Here is a 19,300-nt window from a genome sequence, read left to right as displayed (position 1 = left end):
GGTGAACCCACGAGAGATGACCATCAGTGGGGTAGAGAGCGAAAAAATTTACTATGCGAGCTACACTTCGTGCAAACTAAACAAAAACCCAAGTCTAATACGAAGATTTACTGGTACTAGCTGGAGTCAAAAGATTCCTCTTTTCTTATCATTTCCTACGATTTTTCGGCATCCAACCAGAAACCCAAGGTAGTTCCAGTAGGTGGAGCTGAAGGTAAAACGAGAATCACCATAAAAGGGGTAAACAAAGGAAGACAGTTCGCTTATTTTATCTTCTGCTCGGGTCACTTGTTAGGCTGATTTTGACGCCCGAGAGATAAACAAACATGGGCTCATATTGCATTTTGGGTGGTGACCATTGGACAGGATTTATCGAAAACAAGAAACTTGGGCCAGTTGATATATAGAATTTGTTGGACCCATGTTTTGTTCATTAGTCATGGTCATAATGGATGCATATATGGCATGATGTTATAATGACATTCATGGGAATGTGATGGGTAGAGAAAAGACAAACATACTCATTCCATCATATTGGTTTGATCCGCATAAAAAGGGTTGGCGTATTCTAATGCACCATATAATATTATGTTTAGCTGACATCCTGCCTTGCCCCATATGATTTAAATAATGCTAGGAGTTGACCCTTGCTACAATTCCACTCCTCCAAGCTCTCAACACTCGATATGCACAGCAAACTATGATTTTTTTCCTGTCCCGTTTGATCTTCACATGCACGTTTGTCCCTCACCCCTAAAAACACAGCCTCTCTCCGCTTTGAAGATTTTCTAGAGTTTTTCCTCTCTTTTTTTTTTATCAAAAACAATTTGTAATACTTTTCAGTTGATCTTATCTATTGATATGAACGATCAGCTTCCAGTTGGTTATGTTGTCTTCTCCAGTGCATGTTGGCCAATATGCCATGTGAAATCTTTACAAGAAGAATATCTTTTCTCCTCCAAGATCAGCATTTTTTATGGAAGAATCACAGAGAAATCATAAAAAAAAAACCGTGATCAGAGAAACGCAATGATGGGAGCTGTGATGTCCACTTGATAAGAATGAGGAGCATTGAATCCAATGTAGTGCGAGGAGCATCATATATCATATACTACTAATTAATATCTTCTATGAGAGACTGAGGAACCTTGGAAGAAGCCAAAAATGAAAAATGAAAATAAAAAAACACAAGTTTGTTGTTATTAGGAGCGTTCATTGGTAAGGGACAAAAACATCCGTGACCACCGACAGCAAGAATCACAGCACAGTCTTTCTTAACATTTCTTGTTTTAGAGGGTTAATTAATTTCTCTCTCACTGCCTGGTTTTAAAGTATTCCCATTCAGGACTTCGTCCATGGATGTGCATTACATTCATACATGGGTCATAATCATCCAGAGAATAACATATGGGTCCACTATGTATATAAAAAAATACATTTCCATCAAGGCTGAGTGTTGGGGTTTGTACTTTCTATTTGGATTAGTTTGGAAAACCAGTTCTACACTCTTCAACGCTATGGAACCTTCCTTATCAAACGACTGTTTTGTTTTGGAGGAAGCAAGTGGAGGGATTTCTAAAACCTGTTTGACCACTTCTAATTGAATTGCATCTTTGTGTTTCTCTTTCGAAGACTAAACATGCACAAGATTAATCCACTAAACATGGAGGAAGAAGATGAAGCTGATGTTGGAAGTAATAAGACTAGAAACAGTGCAAGCCCAAGCAACAGCATAGTTGAAGGAGACGAAAAGAAGGAAATTAGTTCAAGTGGGGTGCGACCCTATGTGAGATCAAGGATGCCTAGGCTGCGATGGATCCCTGAACTTCATTTTCTCTTTGTTCGAGCCGTGGACAGACTGGGTGGTAAAGAGAGTAAGATCATTGAAAATTTCCTTAATCTACTTTGTTTGGGGGATTGATTTTCATACCTTTAGTTAAGATATGAAGAAATCCATTATCCAGTTATTTTGATATGATCCTTGGTGTAGGAGCAACTCCAAAATTGGTCTTGCAACTAATGAATATCAAGGGTCTTAGTATTGCTCATGTCAAGAGTCATTTGCAGGTATGCGTTAAAACATTAAATTCTTTTAAATAAGATAGTACAGAAATGTAATAATTCTAATTTCAATTTTTGTTATTGAGCTTATAGATGTACCGGAGCAAGAAGCTTGATGATAAGGGTCAAGGTAAACCCTTGATCATATAAATTATAACCTGAAATTTATATTTAGGGCTAATTTCTTCAATTTCTAATACTCAACGATATTATGTTTCATGGTAATATGGTATATGTATACATGACAGTTGTAAACAACAGGCATCTTTTGGGAAGCGTAAACTACCGTTCTCAAAATCTTTGGTATCAGTCCATGCTTCATGATCAAAGAGTGATTAGGTAATATTTGCTTGGACAGAATGTTTTTTTTGTACTTTTGCAAGCCTAAAGGCTAACATTACTGTGCATATAGTGATATTTCATGGAGTGCATTTACTGGAAACCGTATGTCCGAGCCTTACTCGACTACTGGTCGCATAAACAGTATAAATGAAGCTGCTTTACTCGGTTCTGACATGTGTAAAGAACTTGGTTCAAGGAATGGGGTTTTCTACATGAACAACAACTCCATCTTCAATCAGCAACCTGTTAGGGGAACGGAAGATTCTCACGCTGATAAATTACCGTTGCATGATATCATCGGTGATTGTGAAAGCGCCCGAACAGAACTGCAGCCGATGTTCATGCATCCCTCTTTTGCAAATAAAAGGCTGGGAAGAGGAGCAGAAAGTCAAATTAGAACAGCCAAAAGAATAGTTGTTGATGACGAGGACCTTGATTTAAGCCTGTCACTGAGCACAAAGCTGAGGCAAAAAGTTTGGAGATCAAATACCTCTAATGAGGAAGAAGGTGCCAACAGCAATTTGTCACTTCCTTTATCTTCTCCTTCAAACACTGAAACATATTCTTTGAATGTAAACATGGTCTCAAAGAGCAGCACCTTGAAGGAAGATGATTCTACAACGTATCGTAAACTGGTGAGAACCCTGGATCTGACTATATGAACTTGAGAGAAGATCTAGTCAGATCTTGTTGGTACTTGTACAAGAAAAAAAATCATCTTCATAGATTGTTGTGTTGCCATTTTCCATGCTAATTGAAATGCATGAGTTTGCATATGAAAAATTTCAACTGCCCTTTACCTCGAGGCCATGATTTATCTCAATTTTGTTCTCTATTTTCTTTATCAGCATTTATTATATACAATCCTGAAGTGTAAAGAAAAATAGAGAAGATATAGTTATAAAAAATTATTCATAATCATAAATAGTCCATGAGGTTTTTCATATTATTAAAGAAAACAGACATACATGCAAACAAAAAAATGAGAGATTAATGCAGAGAAAACCGGTGGGCAATGGTATGAAGCATTAGTTGATATGTAAAGACACTGCCGGGGTTGAGTTTGAGGATCTCCTCAAGCTCTTCAAAGTCCGAGTTATAGCTTTCAATCTGTAGCTGTTCCGGTCCAGATTGGTCCAGGTTCTCCTCCACCGGCTTCCCAACCAGCCACCGTAATATGCCCTGGATCTTCCTGCTGCAAGTTAAGCTCGTTCATCTCTACCGCTATGTAATCTTTTCCATCATCAACTGCAGAACAAAAGCCAATAAATTTAAGGGTTGAAGATAAATAAAATTGAATAAAGGTAGATAGGAATTGAGGTAATGTAGTTTTAAAATTAAAATGAAAGAGAAGGCCCACAATAATCCAAAACAAGTAACCATATAATTATACCTCCAAACGGAATTATTATTTAAAAATTAGTCAAATTAAGTTGAACGCAAACAAACAAAACGGAATTATACCAGATTGCTTTTCCTTTTGCTGTTGAATTTGAGCCGAGAGCACAATAACTTGGGTCTGTGTTTATTTGAAAATTTTCATACATATGAAATTAATTAAATGTGGAGTAAATCTAGAGAAATATGAAGTTATGTTTACCTGTAAAGATTCCACCTGCTTTTCCATATCATAGATATGTTGAAGCTTCCTCATTCTTGATCTTTGAGCGGAGAGTCGATTTGAAATGACCCTACACAACAAAACACCATACAAGGAACAGTAAAGGATTGAACAGACAAAAAAGAAAAGTAAGATATACATAGGCTAAAGCAAAGAAGATAAAACGAACTTACCGGTTAAACCTTCTTTGTTCCATGATTTGTTCCTTCTCACAGCTCTCACTGCCTTGAACACCATTGCCAACCACAATATTGACAGAAGGGCCGAGTATCAGGTTCGCAGCAGGCAAAGGAAATGGATTTTGATCTGTCACTTCATCACTCATGAGAAAATGACCTAACCCCGAGAAGAAAGAGGACATAGTTTCACTGCTGCTTGCCCCAACAATAGGACCAGCACCACCTGATTCATGATATAGGACTTCTGTCCCCCGTAATTAAATGAAGTAGGGGATATAGGAAGATTTGATGGAGACAGGCACTAACACCGGTGGCAGCAACGTGATATTCAGGCCAAGTTGAGGTAGCAGATGGTATTTCCTGCACAATATTTTGTTCTTTCCGTCCATACTTTCAAGTCAAGTGCTACTGTTGCTATCAACCTGCAAGCATGCAAAACAAACAAGCATTACTAGCAAGAAATTGAAATCTCACAAAAGATTTACTTTCAACTAAACTAACCTTGTAAAGATTTGAGTTAATGTGATTAAGAGGCTAACCTGGCTTTTGTATTTATACACAAAAACACTGCACATTACCATATACGAAGCACTGTTGCTCCTACCGTTATTTGCTATTTGGTAGACAGATTTAGAACGGAACTAAAGCTAAATAACGCCCTCAAATCTTTTTCAAAAATACAAAATTACCCACACAAGACGTAGTGCAAGATTATCGTATAATTTGGATAGTCTAGTAAATTCAGGTAGCTTGCAGAAGCTAGCCATTGATCCTCATGAACTTCACATTTTCCATCTCACATCACAGTCATCCTTATCACTAAGAAGGGTAAATAATACCGTTTAAATTAAAGCATACTCCTACTAGGGTAAAAACATATATCTGTCCCTTTAATTTCAATACATGGAAAGAGACAAACGCTTGCAACTGAATTCAGGCCAAGTTTGGAACCCTAATAATTTTCAAACAATTATTTATCTAAATCATGCCACCGGTACTGTCTTAACTATTGGTCCCTTGTATCATTAGCTTTCAACGACTTTCTAACTGTAGCTCGATTAAAATATTATTTCTTTAAACATTACAACTTGGTTCACTTTGACTCCCCGGATGAGCTAGCAAACCTCCTAGCTTTAGACGCTGCTGTTGCGCAGCAAACTGATGAGAGTATACGTGCATAGCCTACTGTTTTAGGCTTCTTTCAATTCAAAAAAAAAAGAAGAATCAAATATCAATTTTCACCGTTGATTAAAGCGTCATTATAAATTTTTAACTATAACTCCATCAAAATGTTATTTCTTTAAATTTTGAAAATAATTAAAAATGTGATTCTTAATTATTGATAAAACAATAAAAGACATGCACTTTAGTGAATATGGGAAGTAACATTTTTAATCGTCGATTAAAATATAATTTTGAATTTATTTAAATAATCGATCTCAAATAAATGAAACGTTCATTATTTAGAGTATTATGTATATGCCATCAAACAATGATTACGGAGTGTTACTACAAATCGTACATAGATGATGATGATGAAATCTATGTGAAGACTTGTCTTGTATGCCAATAAGACATGGAAGTAAAGCATCTGACGAGATTATTGCATCCTTTATTAATAACGTAATGACAATAAGAAAGTGTATCCATGAATTTTATTGTCAATTTCCAAAAATATAATGGATTTGCTAGTATTATAGTCAGAGTCGATTATTAGGGGAGTGTCCTTAGCGATTGCCCCGGGCCTCCAATTTTTTTATCTTTGTAATTAGGGTCTCATTTTTTTCATCTTTATATTTAGGCTCTTAATTTTTTAAATCTTATTTTTACCTTTATAAGTGAAGTCCTAATTTTATTCAATCTCACTTTTTATCTTTATAATTGAAGTATCTAATTTTCTTAATCATTTTTTACCTTTATAATTGAGGTCCTTAATTTTTTAATCTCATTTTTTTTAACTTTATAATTGTGGCCCTTAATTTTTTTTCAATCTCATTTTCTACCTTTTCTATCTTTACAATTGAGGCCTCTAAGTTTTTCAACCTTGTTAGGTATGGCTCATAAATATACCAGTAAAGAGGACATGAGATGGAGCGGAGTGAGCGAAGCGAACATCAACTGTCCTTACAAAGAAAGTCTCGTTGTGGGGTTACGAATTATGTGGGTTGGGGGTGCGGGGGTTGCGCCCCCGCGATACGGTACAGGGTTGATTTTGTAATTATGTACTAGGGTTTTCTATTATAAATAGAGATGTAACCTAGACCTAAAATATTATTGAATAAAACTTCTAGCGCCGCCTAGGCACCGAGGACTTAAGCACATTGCCGAACCTCGTAAAATTCTCGTGTTCTTTTGTTTTCTTTACCCGTTTTCGTCAACAATTGGTATCAGATGTCAGGAGCAAAATTCGAAGTCGCGAAATTCGATGGTCAGGGTAACTTCGGATTATGGCAAACGAGGGTGAAGGATCTATTGGCGCAGCAAGGGATCTTGAAGGCTTTGCGACCTTCAAAGCTGGCGTCGATGGATGAGGAAGATTGGGAAGAATTGCAGCAGCGAGCGGCAGGAACCATACGATTATGTTTGGCGGACGAGGTCATGTATCACGTCATGCATCTATCGTCTCCAGACGAAATTTAGAGGAAGTTGGAAAGTCAGTTTATGTCCAAATCCTTAACGACAAAATTGTATCTGAAGCAGCGGCTGTATGGACTAAAGATGCAGGACGATCACGATTTGGCGCAACACGTGAATGTCTTCAATCAAATCGTTTCTGATCTGGCTCGGCTTGATGTGAAAATTGAGGATGAAGACAGAGCGATGATTCTGTTGTGTTCGTTGCCTCCCTCTTACGAACACATGGTGACTACTCTTACATATGGGAAAGAGACTATCAACGTTGAGGAGATTACTGCAGCCTTGTTGGCTCACAACTAGCGGAAGCAGAATGCAGGGGAAAGCTCTCAAGCCGATAGCTTATATGTCAAGGGTAATCGAGATCGTGGACAGAAGCCAGAGAAGACAGGGTCCGGGAAGCGGAATTCCAGATCCAAATCCAGGGATAAGAAGACGATTCACTGTTACAAGTGCAAGGAGGCGGGACATATGAAGCGAGACTGTCCGAAGTTGAAAAAGTAGACTGATGAGAAGCGTGATGGCTCATCCAAGTCTGTGAACGTGGTCGAGGATGATAATTCTGATTGCAGTGAGGGTGATATGCTTTCTATTTCAACGACACAATTGACGGATGCTTGGATTCTTGATTCTGGATGTTCTTATCACATCACGCCAAATAGGGATTGGTTTTCGACATACAGGCCGGTTAATTCTGGTTCGGTTTATTTAGGTGATGATCGATGTTGCAATATTGTTGGTATTGGTGATGTCAGAATTAAGATGCACGATGGCTCCGTTCGGACGTTGAGTGGTGTTCGATATATCCCAGACTTGAAGAAGAATTTGATTTCCTTGGGCACTTTGCACAAGAATGGTTTTATCCCTAAGGCTGACGAGGATAGGGAAACCATTCGGATTGTTAAAGAAGTATTGACTGTGATGAAAGGCAAGATGACTGCAGGGAATATCTACAGATAGTTAGGGAGTACCGTTGCAGGTGGAGTTCACTCTGTTGAGTCATGTGATGATACGACAAAATTGTGGCATATGCGCCTTGCTCATCTTAGTGAACGTGGTATGGCAGAATTACACAAGAGAAACTTGTTGCATGGTGTCAAAAGCTGTAAGCTCAGATTTTGCAAGTATTGTGTTCTTGGTAAACAGACTAAAGTCCGTTTTAAGACTGCGAAGCACACAACTCAAGGGATTCTTGATTATGTGCATTCTGATGTATGGGGGCCTTCCACGACATCGTCTTTGGGTGGATCTAGGTACTATGTTACTTTTATTGATGATTTTTCACGGAAAGTTTGGGTGTATTTTTTGAAACAGAAATCTGAAGTTTTTGAGAAGTTCAAGCTGTGGAAAGCTGAGGTAGAAAACCAAACAGGATGAAAAATCAAGTGTTTGCGGTCTGACAATGGTATGGAGTACACAGATTCACAGTTCCTACAATTCTGTAAGGAGCATGGGATTCAGAGGCATTTTACAGTGCGCAAGACACCACAACAGAATGGTGTTGCGGAACGAATGAACAGGTCATTGAATGAAAGAGCCAGATGTTTGCGGTTGAATGCGGGGCTTCCCAAACACTTCTGGGTTGAGGCTGTTAACATGGCGTGTTACCTTATCAACATATCGCCAAGGGCATCGCTGGCTGGGAAAGTTGCAGAAGAGGTATGGACTGGTCATGATGTTAGTTTTGATAACTTACAGATTTTTGGTTGTCCTGCTTATGTGCATGTACCTGCTGATGAGAGATCCAAACTTGATGCAAAATCGAAGGATTACATTTTTCTGGGTTACAAGAAAGGTGTCAAAGGATTCAAGTTCTGGGATCCAGTTGCGACAAAAGTTGTGATTAGTAGAGATGTCGTTTTTGATGAACAATCCATGTTGCAGCAGAAGCAAGACACGACAGTGGTGGATTTCGAGTAGTTTCCAGTTGAGAAACTAGAAACTTCTCAACCGACTTCTGGTGGTTCCACTACGGATGACTTGCAGGATTATAGTCTCTCCAGAGACAGGGTGAGACGGACGAATATAAAGCCTCCGAACATATTGGGTTTTGAAGACTTGGTATCTTTTGCACTTATTGTTAGCAGTGATGATCCGGTTACTTTTCATGATGCTGTTACTAGTCAGGAAAACGACAAGTGGATGACAGCCATGGTTGAGGAGATGGAGTCTTTGAATCACAATCGCACATGGGAGTTAGTTCCCATTCCTGAGGGTAAGAAGCCGATTGGTTGCAAATTGGTGTATAAGAAGAAACCAGCAGTAACAGAAAAAGAGGGGGAGAAGTTCAAGGCTCGTTTGGTAGCGAAGGGTTTTTCACAGCAGAAAGGAGTTGATTATGATGAAATCTTTTCTCCTGTGGTCAGGCACACTTTAATCCGAGCAGTACTTGCATTGGTGGCTAGTTGGGATTTGCATTTAGAGCAGATGGATGTTAAAACTGCTTTTTTTGCATGGTGATTTAGAGGAGCAGATCTACATGCGGCAACCTGAAGGTTTCACTCAACCTGGAAACGAGCATTTAGTTTGCATATTGAAGAAATCTTTGTACGGGTTGAAACAGTCTCCGAGACAGTGGTATAAACGGTTTAACTCCTATATGATCAAGATTAGCTACAACCGATGTGAGTATGATTGTTGTGTCTATGTTAAGAGCCTTGATGATGGTTCTTTTATTTTTCTATTACTGTATGTTGATGATATGTTGATTGCAGCGAAGAACATGGATGATGTTATCGGTTTGAAAACTTTATTGAGTCAGGAATTTGATATGAAAGATTTAGGTGCTGCAAAGAAAATTCTTGGAATGGAAATTTGCAGGGACAGAGACTCAAGGAAACTGCGGCTATCTCAACGAGGTTATGTTGAGAAAATGCTAGAAAGGTTTGCGATGAGCAGCGCGAAACCAGTTAGCACTCCATTGGCGAATCACTTTAAGCTCTCATCAGAACAGTGCCCTAAGACAGATAAGGAAGCTGAAGATATGGAAAAGGTTCCGTATTCTAATGCTGTTGGCTGCTTGATGTATGCGATGGTATGTACTCGTCCTGATTTAGCTCATGCTGTTAGTCAAGTTTGTAAGTACATGTCTAAACCTGGTAAGCAACATTGGGAAGCAGTCAAGTGGATTTTTCGGTACTTAAAGGGTACTGTGGGACATGGAATTGTTTTTGGTAGTCAGCGGGATAATCCTTTGGTTGTAGGATATGTGGATTCAGACTATGCAGGTGACTTGGATAATAGAAGATCTACGACAGGGTATGTCTTTACTCTTGGTGGAGGGCCTATTTGTTGGAAGTCTACTATTCAATATGTTGTGGCTCTATCTACAACTGAAGCTGAGTACATGGCAGCGGCTGAAGCTGCAAAAGAAGCTTTATAGCTTACTGGTTTAGTGAAAGAGTTGGGTGTTCAACAAGGTGGAGTTCAGTTGCTTTGTGATAATCAAAGTGCTATTCACTTGGCTAAGAATCAGGTGTATCGTGCTAGAACTAAACATATTGATGTAAGGTTCCACAAGATCAGAGAGTTGGTTACATCTGGAGAGGTTTTGTTTCAGAAGGTACATACTGATGAGAATGCCGCTGGTATGTTCACCAAGCCAGTTACGACAGACAAGTTCAAGCATTGCTTGGACTTATTGAATGTTTCGAGTTGTTAAAGAAGCAAGGTAACCCAACCCACATTGAAGTTTCCAAGGGGAAGGATATTCGCCAAGGTGGAGATTTGTTAGGTATGACTCATAAATATACCAGTAAAGAGGACAGGAGATGGAGCGGAGTGAGCGAAACGAACATCAACTGTCCTTACAAAGAAAGTCTCGTTGTGGGGTTACGAATTATGTGGGTTGGGAGTGCGGGGGCTGCGCCCCCGCGATACGGTACAGGGTTGATTTTGTAATTATGTACCAGAGTTTTCTATTATAAATAGAGATGTAACCTAGACCTAAAATATTATTGAATAAAACTTCTAGTGTCGCCTAGGCACCGAGGACGTAAGCACATTGCCGAACCTCGTAAAATTCTCGTGTTCTTTTGTTTTCTTTACCCGTTTTCGTCAACAAACCTCAATTTCTATCTTTATAATTGAAGCCCCTAATTTTTTTAATCCCACATTTTTAACTTTATAATTGAGGTCCTTAAATATTTTTTAATCTCACTTTCTATCTTTATAATTAAGGTCCCTAAGTTTTTTCAATCTCAATTTTTACTTTTATAATTGAGGCCCCTATGTTTTTTAAATCCCAATTATACCTTTATAATTGAGACCCCTATTTTTTTCAATCTCAATTTCTACCTTTATAATTAAGGTCTCTAAGTATTTTCAATTTCATAAATTTTTCATCCCTTTCTCCATCTCTCGTTAATTCATTTAATTTTGAATTAAATCTAATCATATTTGTCTAATTTTTACAAATCACATTTTTCAATTTTTCAAATATTATTTAAATTCATAGTCTTCTCCAATCTCAATATAACTATAACATAATACATTATTCTTTATTTTTTAATTTATTATTCAAAATCAAGCTCCATATCATAATTCATACCCACATTCGACTTTTTATTCTCTTATTCAATGTGTTTTCTTAACGAAACTAATGTTCGAACAAGTTTAATCATTTTGTCACTTAGGTACCGAAAATGTTCGAGACGACTTTGATTACAGTGGTAGTTAACAGATTCTCAAAGTATGAGACGTTCATGCTAACAACTAACGAGCTTCCTTAAGGAGGAAGCTTGTGTTTTCCTCAAACACATTGTAAAGTATTAGGGAGTGCTAAAGACGATTGTGAGCTATAGGGACAGTCATTTTAGGGGCATCAATGTCAGTGAATGCCTCCTATAATAGGAAAATTTGATAGGTCCAGATGGACCGAGTTGTTCAACTAAAAAGTTTCATGCCGATAATCAAATATTTTGTTTAATGAAATAACTTTTCGATAGTAAGAGTAGTTCAACACCAGCTGAGATATGGTGGTAGTTCAAAAACAAGATATACCAATTTTATTCTATGAAAGAGACGAGAATGTCGTTCGATCCGATACGAGAGAATATCATAAACCATACACAACCAGTCCACTTATAGTAGCAGAAGAGTTTCTCAGCAACATATTGGACTTAATAAAGCCATCAAAGTTGGTCCAATCTTTGGAGGATTCTACTTTACTATTCACTTGGACTAATGTGAACATAAGACTTATGGTAAGTGAGATTTTTTTAATTGTTAATTGAATCGATTTTTTAAAGCATTAATTAAGACTAAACGAAGTTTGGTTAATTCATTTAGTGACTGAATTAATTAAAAATTTTATAATTTTCGAATTATATTATAAAATTTAATAGTGAAAAAAACCCTTCCATGAGTAATCAAAAAGTAACCCGCCTGATCCCTGTACCACCAAAAAACCTTGTCGCAGTGATGATTCACCGCCGGACCCTGGTGAAGTCTCGTCCCATCCCTTCCCCATGGATGTACAAAGCATTCAGGGCGTTGTTAACCCTGCCAGTTTATCCTTCAACCCTTCTGTTGCAATTTATATCCTGCATTTTTGTAAACCCTAACCCTACCACTACAAACCGTTCTCCACCCGTATCATATAAAGATACGCTTATTGGTGGTGATAATTCTATCCCATCCATGGAAGAGGAGATCTATGAAGAGGAGGAAATTGAAATTTTTGAAAGTAATGTAACGAGAGAAACTATAGATGGTTTGATATCCATCTACTTCTCGGATCGCATCTTCGACATCGAAATCTCTTAAAGTGATGTAACAAGAGGAACTATAGATGGTTTGATGTAACGAATAAGTTACACAGCCCTGTGCAATCACCTCTGCGAACTCTGAAAATCGTCTCAGTCGTTTCGCCTAATAGATCCGGAGAACGATTACTACCTGGTTTCTCTGCGTACACACTCAGATTATCTGAAAGCTTTATCCGACGACCTTTGGACCATCTTCGTTAATTACCTAACTGTGGAGCCATGGACCCCTGAATTCACTACATCGCAATCCTACCCGAGCAAGATTGTGGCATGGATTCGTCTTTCAAGGCTGTATGTGACTTTTATAAACGCAGTCTTATCATCAAAATTGGAAAGTGCATTGGTCCCATCCTCAAAGTTGATTATCATACCGAGAATGGTCGACGTGGGAGATTCGATCGCATGGTTGTTACTATTGATCTCCATCGTCCTTTGATTTCGAAGATTGTCGTTAATGGATTTATAGAACGAGTTGAATATGAGTCGCTCCCAACTATATGATTCTCTTGTGGCCATTATGGACATATCAAAGATAGTTATCCTACAGTGACAGCGACCATGCCATCGAACGCCACTACCGATAATCACTATATTAACCCCGTAGTTCCACATGCTGAAGAGCCTCATTTTGGCCCTTAAATGGTAGTTGAACGAAGAAATTGGCGAAATACTAAGCAGGCTGCAACCCCGAGCGTGACCAACAACACTGGGTCTAGATTTGCACCGATTGTTGTTACCTCGTTTGATGACGCTCCAAACACTGATGCCCCACTAAATGTACCCATTGATCACCCTCTTTCTGAGAATCAAGTCATCAAAACCCTAAATAAACCTACAAGCCAAAACTCTAAAAACTCAAAAGGTAAGAGCCCGATCTCTGTGAGAAAACCCTGTCAGTTACTGCTTCGAGCATTCGAATTTCTCGCCCTAAATCTTCGATTGGCCCAAACTAGTTGCTCCCTCCGTGTGTCTGACCCCTTCAACTCACCTTGATTCTAGACATGAGTAAACATTCAGCAGTCACCATCTCTGAAAACTCCAACCCTAATATACTACCTATGGACATCTCCAACGATTGCACCACTGACCCAGACCCCAAACAGACTATTACAACATATCCTCTAGCACCATATCCCTAACCGTGAATCATGCAGTCAATACAACAAATGCCAATGAAAATCATGAACGCTAATGAGCACCAACTTGTTGATCTTGTTGCCTCTACACACCAGATTATTGGACATAGGAAAGCCATGTTAGAGTAACTGTGCTTCCACCTTTTCCTTTTTTTAATGATTTGTAAATATTTTGCTGGAATGTTCAGAGGTGTGGTCACCCAAAGTTTACTGTCGTTATTCGTCAATATGCCCGAGATCACAAGCCAGATATTGTTGTTTTTGTTGAACCGAGAATAAATGGTTGGAAAACTGATATCCTCATCAAGAAGCTTGGATTTCCCAACTCCTACCGAATTGAAGCCATTGGATTCTCTGGTGGAATCTGGGTTTGCTGGTTTAATACTTTCACGGTTGTTCCACTCATTAACCACTCTAAATTCATGCACCTTTAAATAACTAGTAATGTTGATCACAACTCCTTTCTTGCCACTATTGTCTATGTGAATCCGAATACCTCGAGGCGTAAGAATCTCTGGTCCTGACTCCGTTACCTAGTATCATCTACCAATACCCCCTGGATTGTCCTGGGTAATTTTAATACCACTGTTAGCCGTCATGAACGTCATGAGTGGGCTGACTATTCTCGACTCTGTCAAGCTTTCCAAGATCTAATCTACGACTATGGTTTGCGTGACATGGGCTTCTAAGGGCCTCAATTCACCTGGTCGAGGGGTCACGTCTCCACTAAACTCGGTCCGTTGCTCCTTATGGTGGGTAAGATTGAGCCTATCACTAAACTAAAACAATTTCGTTACTTTCACGGCTAGTTGTCCCATGAAGATTTCTCTAGGATGGTTCGGAATAACTGGACCCCTTCTGCTACACTTTCAACAACAATTTCAGCCTTAACGGAAGTTGTTGATGAATGAAACTGCACTACATTTGGGTATATTGGCACGAGAAAGAGGATAGTTATGGCATGCCTCTGAGGGGTTCACAAAGCTTTGGAACGTAATCATTCCAGTTAATTGGTCCATCTTGAAGCGGATCTGATGCTTGACCTTGAGCGTATCCTTGATCTTGAGGAGTGCTTATGGAAAAAAGATCTCCTTCAATGGGCTTCTGAAGGTGGCCTAAAGACTAAATTTTTCTACTGGAAAATAATGCTCTACAAGCACCGAAGTCGAATCCTTGAGCTCAAAACCCACTCGGGAGAATGGTGTCACGACGATAATGAACTCAAACATGAGGCAGCCAATTATTTTCAAAATTTGTTCGCCAATGATACCGAGGTTCAAGGTACTTTCTCTCCTACAAGATATTTTTCGAAGGTCCCCGATGATAGTATGTGACTTCTCCTTGGTATTCCTTCTCAAACTGACATTTGGGATATCTTATTTAGTATGGCACCTCTCACAGCTCCAGTCCATGATGGCCTTCATGCGGAATTCTTCCAGTCACAATGGTTAATTGTGGGTGATATGTTCTGCAATATGGTTCAATCTATCTTTAATGGTTGCATGATAGAGCCATCCTTGAATAGGACGGTCATCACCTTGATTCCAAAACAAAAAAAGGCGCCGGAGACATTTGCTGATTTCAGGACAAATCAGTCTTTGCACTATCGCATACATGATCATCTCAAAAGTTATCGTTCGTCTCCTACAAAGAATCATCCCTCTTCTTATTTTGCCAAACCAAACTAGCTTCATTCTGGGGCGTTCCATCACTTAAAATATCATCATCAATCAAGAAATTATCCACTCTATGAGATAGATTAAAAGCAAAAAGGGGTGGATGGCCCATTAAAGTAGAACTTGAGAAAGCTTTTGATGGATTAGATGGGACTTCATCCGTGACACACTTGCCGAGGCTGGTTTTCCGCTAAGTCTCATCCAAGTCATCATATAATGCATTACCACTTCCACTTTTCAGATACAATGGAATGACTCTCTCTCACGTGTTATTACTCTAGAGCGTGAAATTCATCAGTGAGACTCGCTCTCACATTATCTCTTTGTGCTTGCTATTGAACAATTAGGTCATCGTATCACTGATACAATGCGCCATGGTGACTGGAATCTGTTCTCTTTTGGCTGACAGGGTTTGTATGTCTCTCATCTATTTTTTGTTGATGATCTCGTTCTTTATGTGAGAAACGATCTTTAGCATGCCGACACCATTAACTCTATTTTCTCTAACTTTGGTTATTTCTCTGGTCACAGGGTCAGTAAATCTAAGACTCAAATCTACTTCTACCCTAATACAGATGCAGTTACTCGTAGTTCTATTGCCTCCAAGCTTTGCTTTCACGAGGTCAATTCACTTGGCAAGTATTTGGGTGTTCCCGTTTTCCATAAATGACCCACCACCTTGGATTTCTTCTTTATTGTTGACATGATTCGGAATATACTTTTGGACTAGACAGCTCAAACTTTATCTCTAGTAGGCCATCTGACCCTGGCAAGTTCAGTCCTCAGTGTTATTCTCGTCTATTTTATGCAAACAATGTGTCTGCCCAAATAAACCTGTAAGGATAATGAAACATGTGTTATGTTTGACTTGAAATTAAGTTTGGCAAGATTGAAAATTTCATCTTGGTTGGTGATCAACTTATTTTTCATGTTTAGTCTTTAAAATATTAGGTTATTTATAAGTTTAGTCCTTAGAACTCAACTATAAATAGGCCTAAGTATTTCATTAGAAATCATCCCAAAAACAAGTTCTCTCTTCCATTTATTTTCTTCATTCTCTCACTTTGAGAATTCTAAAGAATTCCATTTTTTGTAATATTTTTTTGATAGTGAAGTTATCATCCGGTGTGGTGCCCGAGGAGTAGACGATATTCTCGTCGAACCTCGTAAATTTGGTGTGTTCTCTCCTTTATTTTTTTTATTTGTTTTTTCCATTGTGTTTCAATATTCAATAGTTTGACAGGTTTATCCGCTGTGCAACCTTTTCGGGTTTTGATTTTGACATTTTAGGTTAATTTTGAAACTACGTTCATGTGGGAAATAACCCAGTTTCCCCAACAATTGGCATCAGAGCTTCAGTTGAGGTTATCCTGGTGGTTTCGTTGCTGAAAAGATACAGTTCGTGATATTGAATATTGTTCGTTAGAATTAAAATGCCAAAATATGGATCAGTTGAGAAATCAAGCTCTTCATCTGGACCGGTGAGGAGGGTGATGTCAAATGTAAATTTCTCGGTGGAGTTGTTCAATGGATCCAGTCATTTTGGCATGTGGCAAGACGAGGTGTTAGACGCTTTATTCCAACAAGGTCTAGACATCGCCATTGAGGAAGAAAAGCCCGAATATATGGAGGAGAAAGAATGGGGGAACAATCAATCGTTTGGCGTGCAGCACGATTCAATCTTGTCTTTCCATGGAGTAAAAGTATGGCTACAAGAACGAGACTTCTGCAAGTAAGATGTGGAAAGCATTGGAGGAAAAATTCCTAAAGAAAAGCTCTCAGAATCATCTCCACATGAAGAAAAGATTGTTCAGATTTGATTATCAACCAGACACCAATATGAATTAACACATCGCTGCGTACAATGAGCTAGTGGTAGACTTATTGGACATGGATGAAACCTTCAAAGATAAAGATTTGGCCTTGATGTTGTTGTCATCTCTTCTAGATGAATTTGAGCACCTTGAGACAACGTTACTTCATGGTAAGGATAATGTTACCCTTAAAGATGTAACTGTTGTTTTGTATAGTTATGAGCTCAGGAAGAAAACCAAGAAGGAGAGCAAGTACGAAGAAGGGGAGGTCATGGTGGTAAGAGATCGCTCAAAAAGTCAAAAGCCAAAGTGGAGAGGGAGATCAAAGTCGAAGTCCAGACTGGGAAAAGATGAATGTGCCTTTTGTCATGAGAAAGGCCATTGGAAGAAAGATTGTCCAAAGCTGAAGAATAAAGGAAAAACTATTCAAGATGCATGTGTTGCAGAGCATGATGCAAATGACTCTAACATATCATTGGTTGCTTCATCAACAACATTCCATTCAGATGAATGGATATTAGATTCGGGTTGCACATATCATATGTCCCCTAATCGGGAGTGGTTCTCCGATTTAGTAGAACTAAATGTATGAGTTGTTTATATGGGCAATAACAATGCCTGTAAAACTATTGGGATAGGTTTAATTCGATTGAATAATCAAGATGGATCAACCAGAGTTCTGACTGATATCCGGTACATGCCCAATTTGAAGAAAAATCTCATCTCGTTAAAGAGTCTTGGAATCCAAAGGCTCAATAGTCACTATGAGATATGGAGTTTTAAAAGTCACATATGGCGCACTTGTGATGATGAAGGGCATCAGGAAAAATAATTTGTATTACTGCCAAGGTAGTACAATTATTGGAGCAGTTGCAGCAGCTTTTGGAGGTGATGATTTGGACGCAACCCAGTTGTGGCATATGCGGTTGAGACATGCTGTAGAGAAATCCTTACAAATTATGGCAAAGAAAGGATTGTTGAAAGGTGCAAAGGCTTACAAGTTGAACTTTTGCGAGCATTGTGTTCTAGGAAAGCAGAAGAGAGTGAAGTTTGGCACCACTATACATAATACAAAAGATATTGTGGATTATATTCACTCAGATGTATGGGGTCCTTCAAAGACATCGTCTTTAGGAGGAAACCATTATTTTGTAACTTTTATAGATGACTTTTCCAGAAGAGTTTGGGTGTATCCGATGAAGTATAAAGATGAAGTGTTTCGAATTTTCCTAAAATGGAAAAATATGATCGAGAACCAGACTGGTAGAAAGATTAAACGTCTTAGGATGGACAATGGAGGGGAATATAAAAGTGACTCATTCTTTGACGTTTGCCATGAGTATGGTATTGTTCGACACTTCACTGTTAGAAATACACCACAACAGAACGGGGTGGCAGAGCGTATGAATCGAACACTATTGGAGAAAGTTCGATGTATGTTGTCTAATGTTGGGTTAGGCAAGGCATTTTGGGCCGAGGCTGTGACATATGCTGGCCATCTCAACAATCGTCTGCCGTCATCAGCGATAGGAGGAAAAACACCATTGGAGGTATGGTCTGGAAAACCTACTAATCCAAGCTTGATCCGAGAGCAAAGAAGGCTCTCTTTATGGGAATCACCCATGGAGTGAAGGGATTCCGCCTTTGGTGTTTAGACACCAAGAAGATAATTTGTAGCAGAGATGTTACCTTTGATGAATCTGCCCTAGTAAAGAAGGTAACAAATGAAGCTATCCAGACAAGTAGTACTCCGCAGCAGGTAGAGCATACTCCAAAACAGGTGGAGTTTCAGTCGACGATGATCCTAGAAGTTGATGCAGCTGATTCTTCAACTCCAATAGAAGAATCAGAAGATGAAGAGGTTCAAACCCAAGAACCATTGGAGATACCAGAACCACTTGCAGTTACAAGGCCAATGAGAGAAATTCGTAGACCTTCTCGAATTATTGATATGGTGGCCTATGCTCTTCTAGTTGTTGATGATGATCTCCCTATCACTTACCAAGAAGCAAAACAAAGCTTGGAAAGTGATAAGTGGAAAAGTGCCATGGATGAAGAAATGTAATCTC

The 19,300-nt window shown here is 38.8% G+C and overlaps 1 protein-coding gene across 1 annotated transcript; it reads left to right on the top strand.

The window, feature by feature from the left end:
* The first annotated feature begins 1,580 nt into the window (after positions 1-1,580).
* Positions 1,581-3,158, top strand: LOC120148314. The gene is made up of 5 exons (XM_039161470.1): positions 1,581-1,874; positions 1,991-2,067; positions 2,155-2,191; positions 2,310-2,400; positions 2,474-3,158. The coding sequence occupies exons 1-5, from the start codon at positions 1,640-1,642 to the stop codon at positions 3,063-3,065; spliced, it is 1,032 nt and encodes a 343-aa protein (XP_039017401.1). The 5' UTR covers positions 1,581-1,639; the 3' UTR covers positions 3,066-3,158.
* The last annotated feature ends 16,142 nt before the right edge of the window (positions 3,159-19,300 follow it).

This window comes from Hibiscus syriacus, unplaced genomic scaffold (assembly GCF_006381635.1).
Source record: "Hibiscus syriacus cultivar Baekdansim isolate YM2019G1 unplaced genomic scaffold, ASM638163v2 tig00110956_pilon, whole genome shotgun sequence".
Classification (NCBI taxonomy): Eukaryota; Viridiplantae; Streptophyta; class Magnoliopsida; order Malvales; family Malvaceae; genus Hibiscus; species Hibiscus syriacus.
The sequence above is the reverse complement of the archived record's forward strand: the minus strand, read 5'-3'. Positions and strand labels throughout refer to the sequence as shown.

Excerpts from the sequence above, each read along its gene's own strand:
- LOC120148314 (XM_039161470.1), top strand. The coding sequence starts at position 1,640 with ATGCACAAGATTAATCCACTAAACATGGAGGAAGAAGATGAAGCTGAT. Across the intron at positions 2,192-2,309 it reads GCTTGATGATAAGGGTCAAG|TTGTAAACAACAGGCATCTT; the intron begins GTAAACCCTTGA and ends TATACATGACAG. Across the intron at positions 2,401-2,473 it reads CATGATCAAAGAGTGATTAG|TGATATTTCATGGAGTGCAT; the intron begins GTAATATTTGCT and ends CTGTGCATATAG.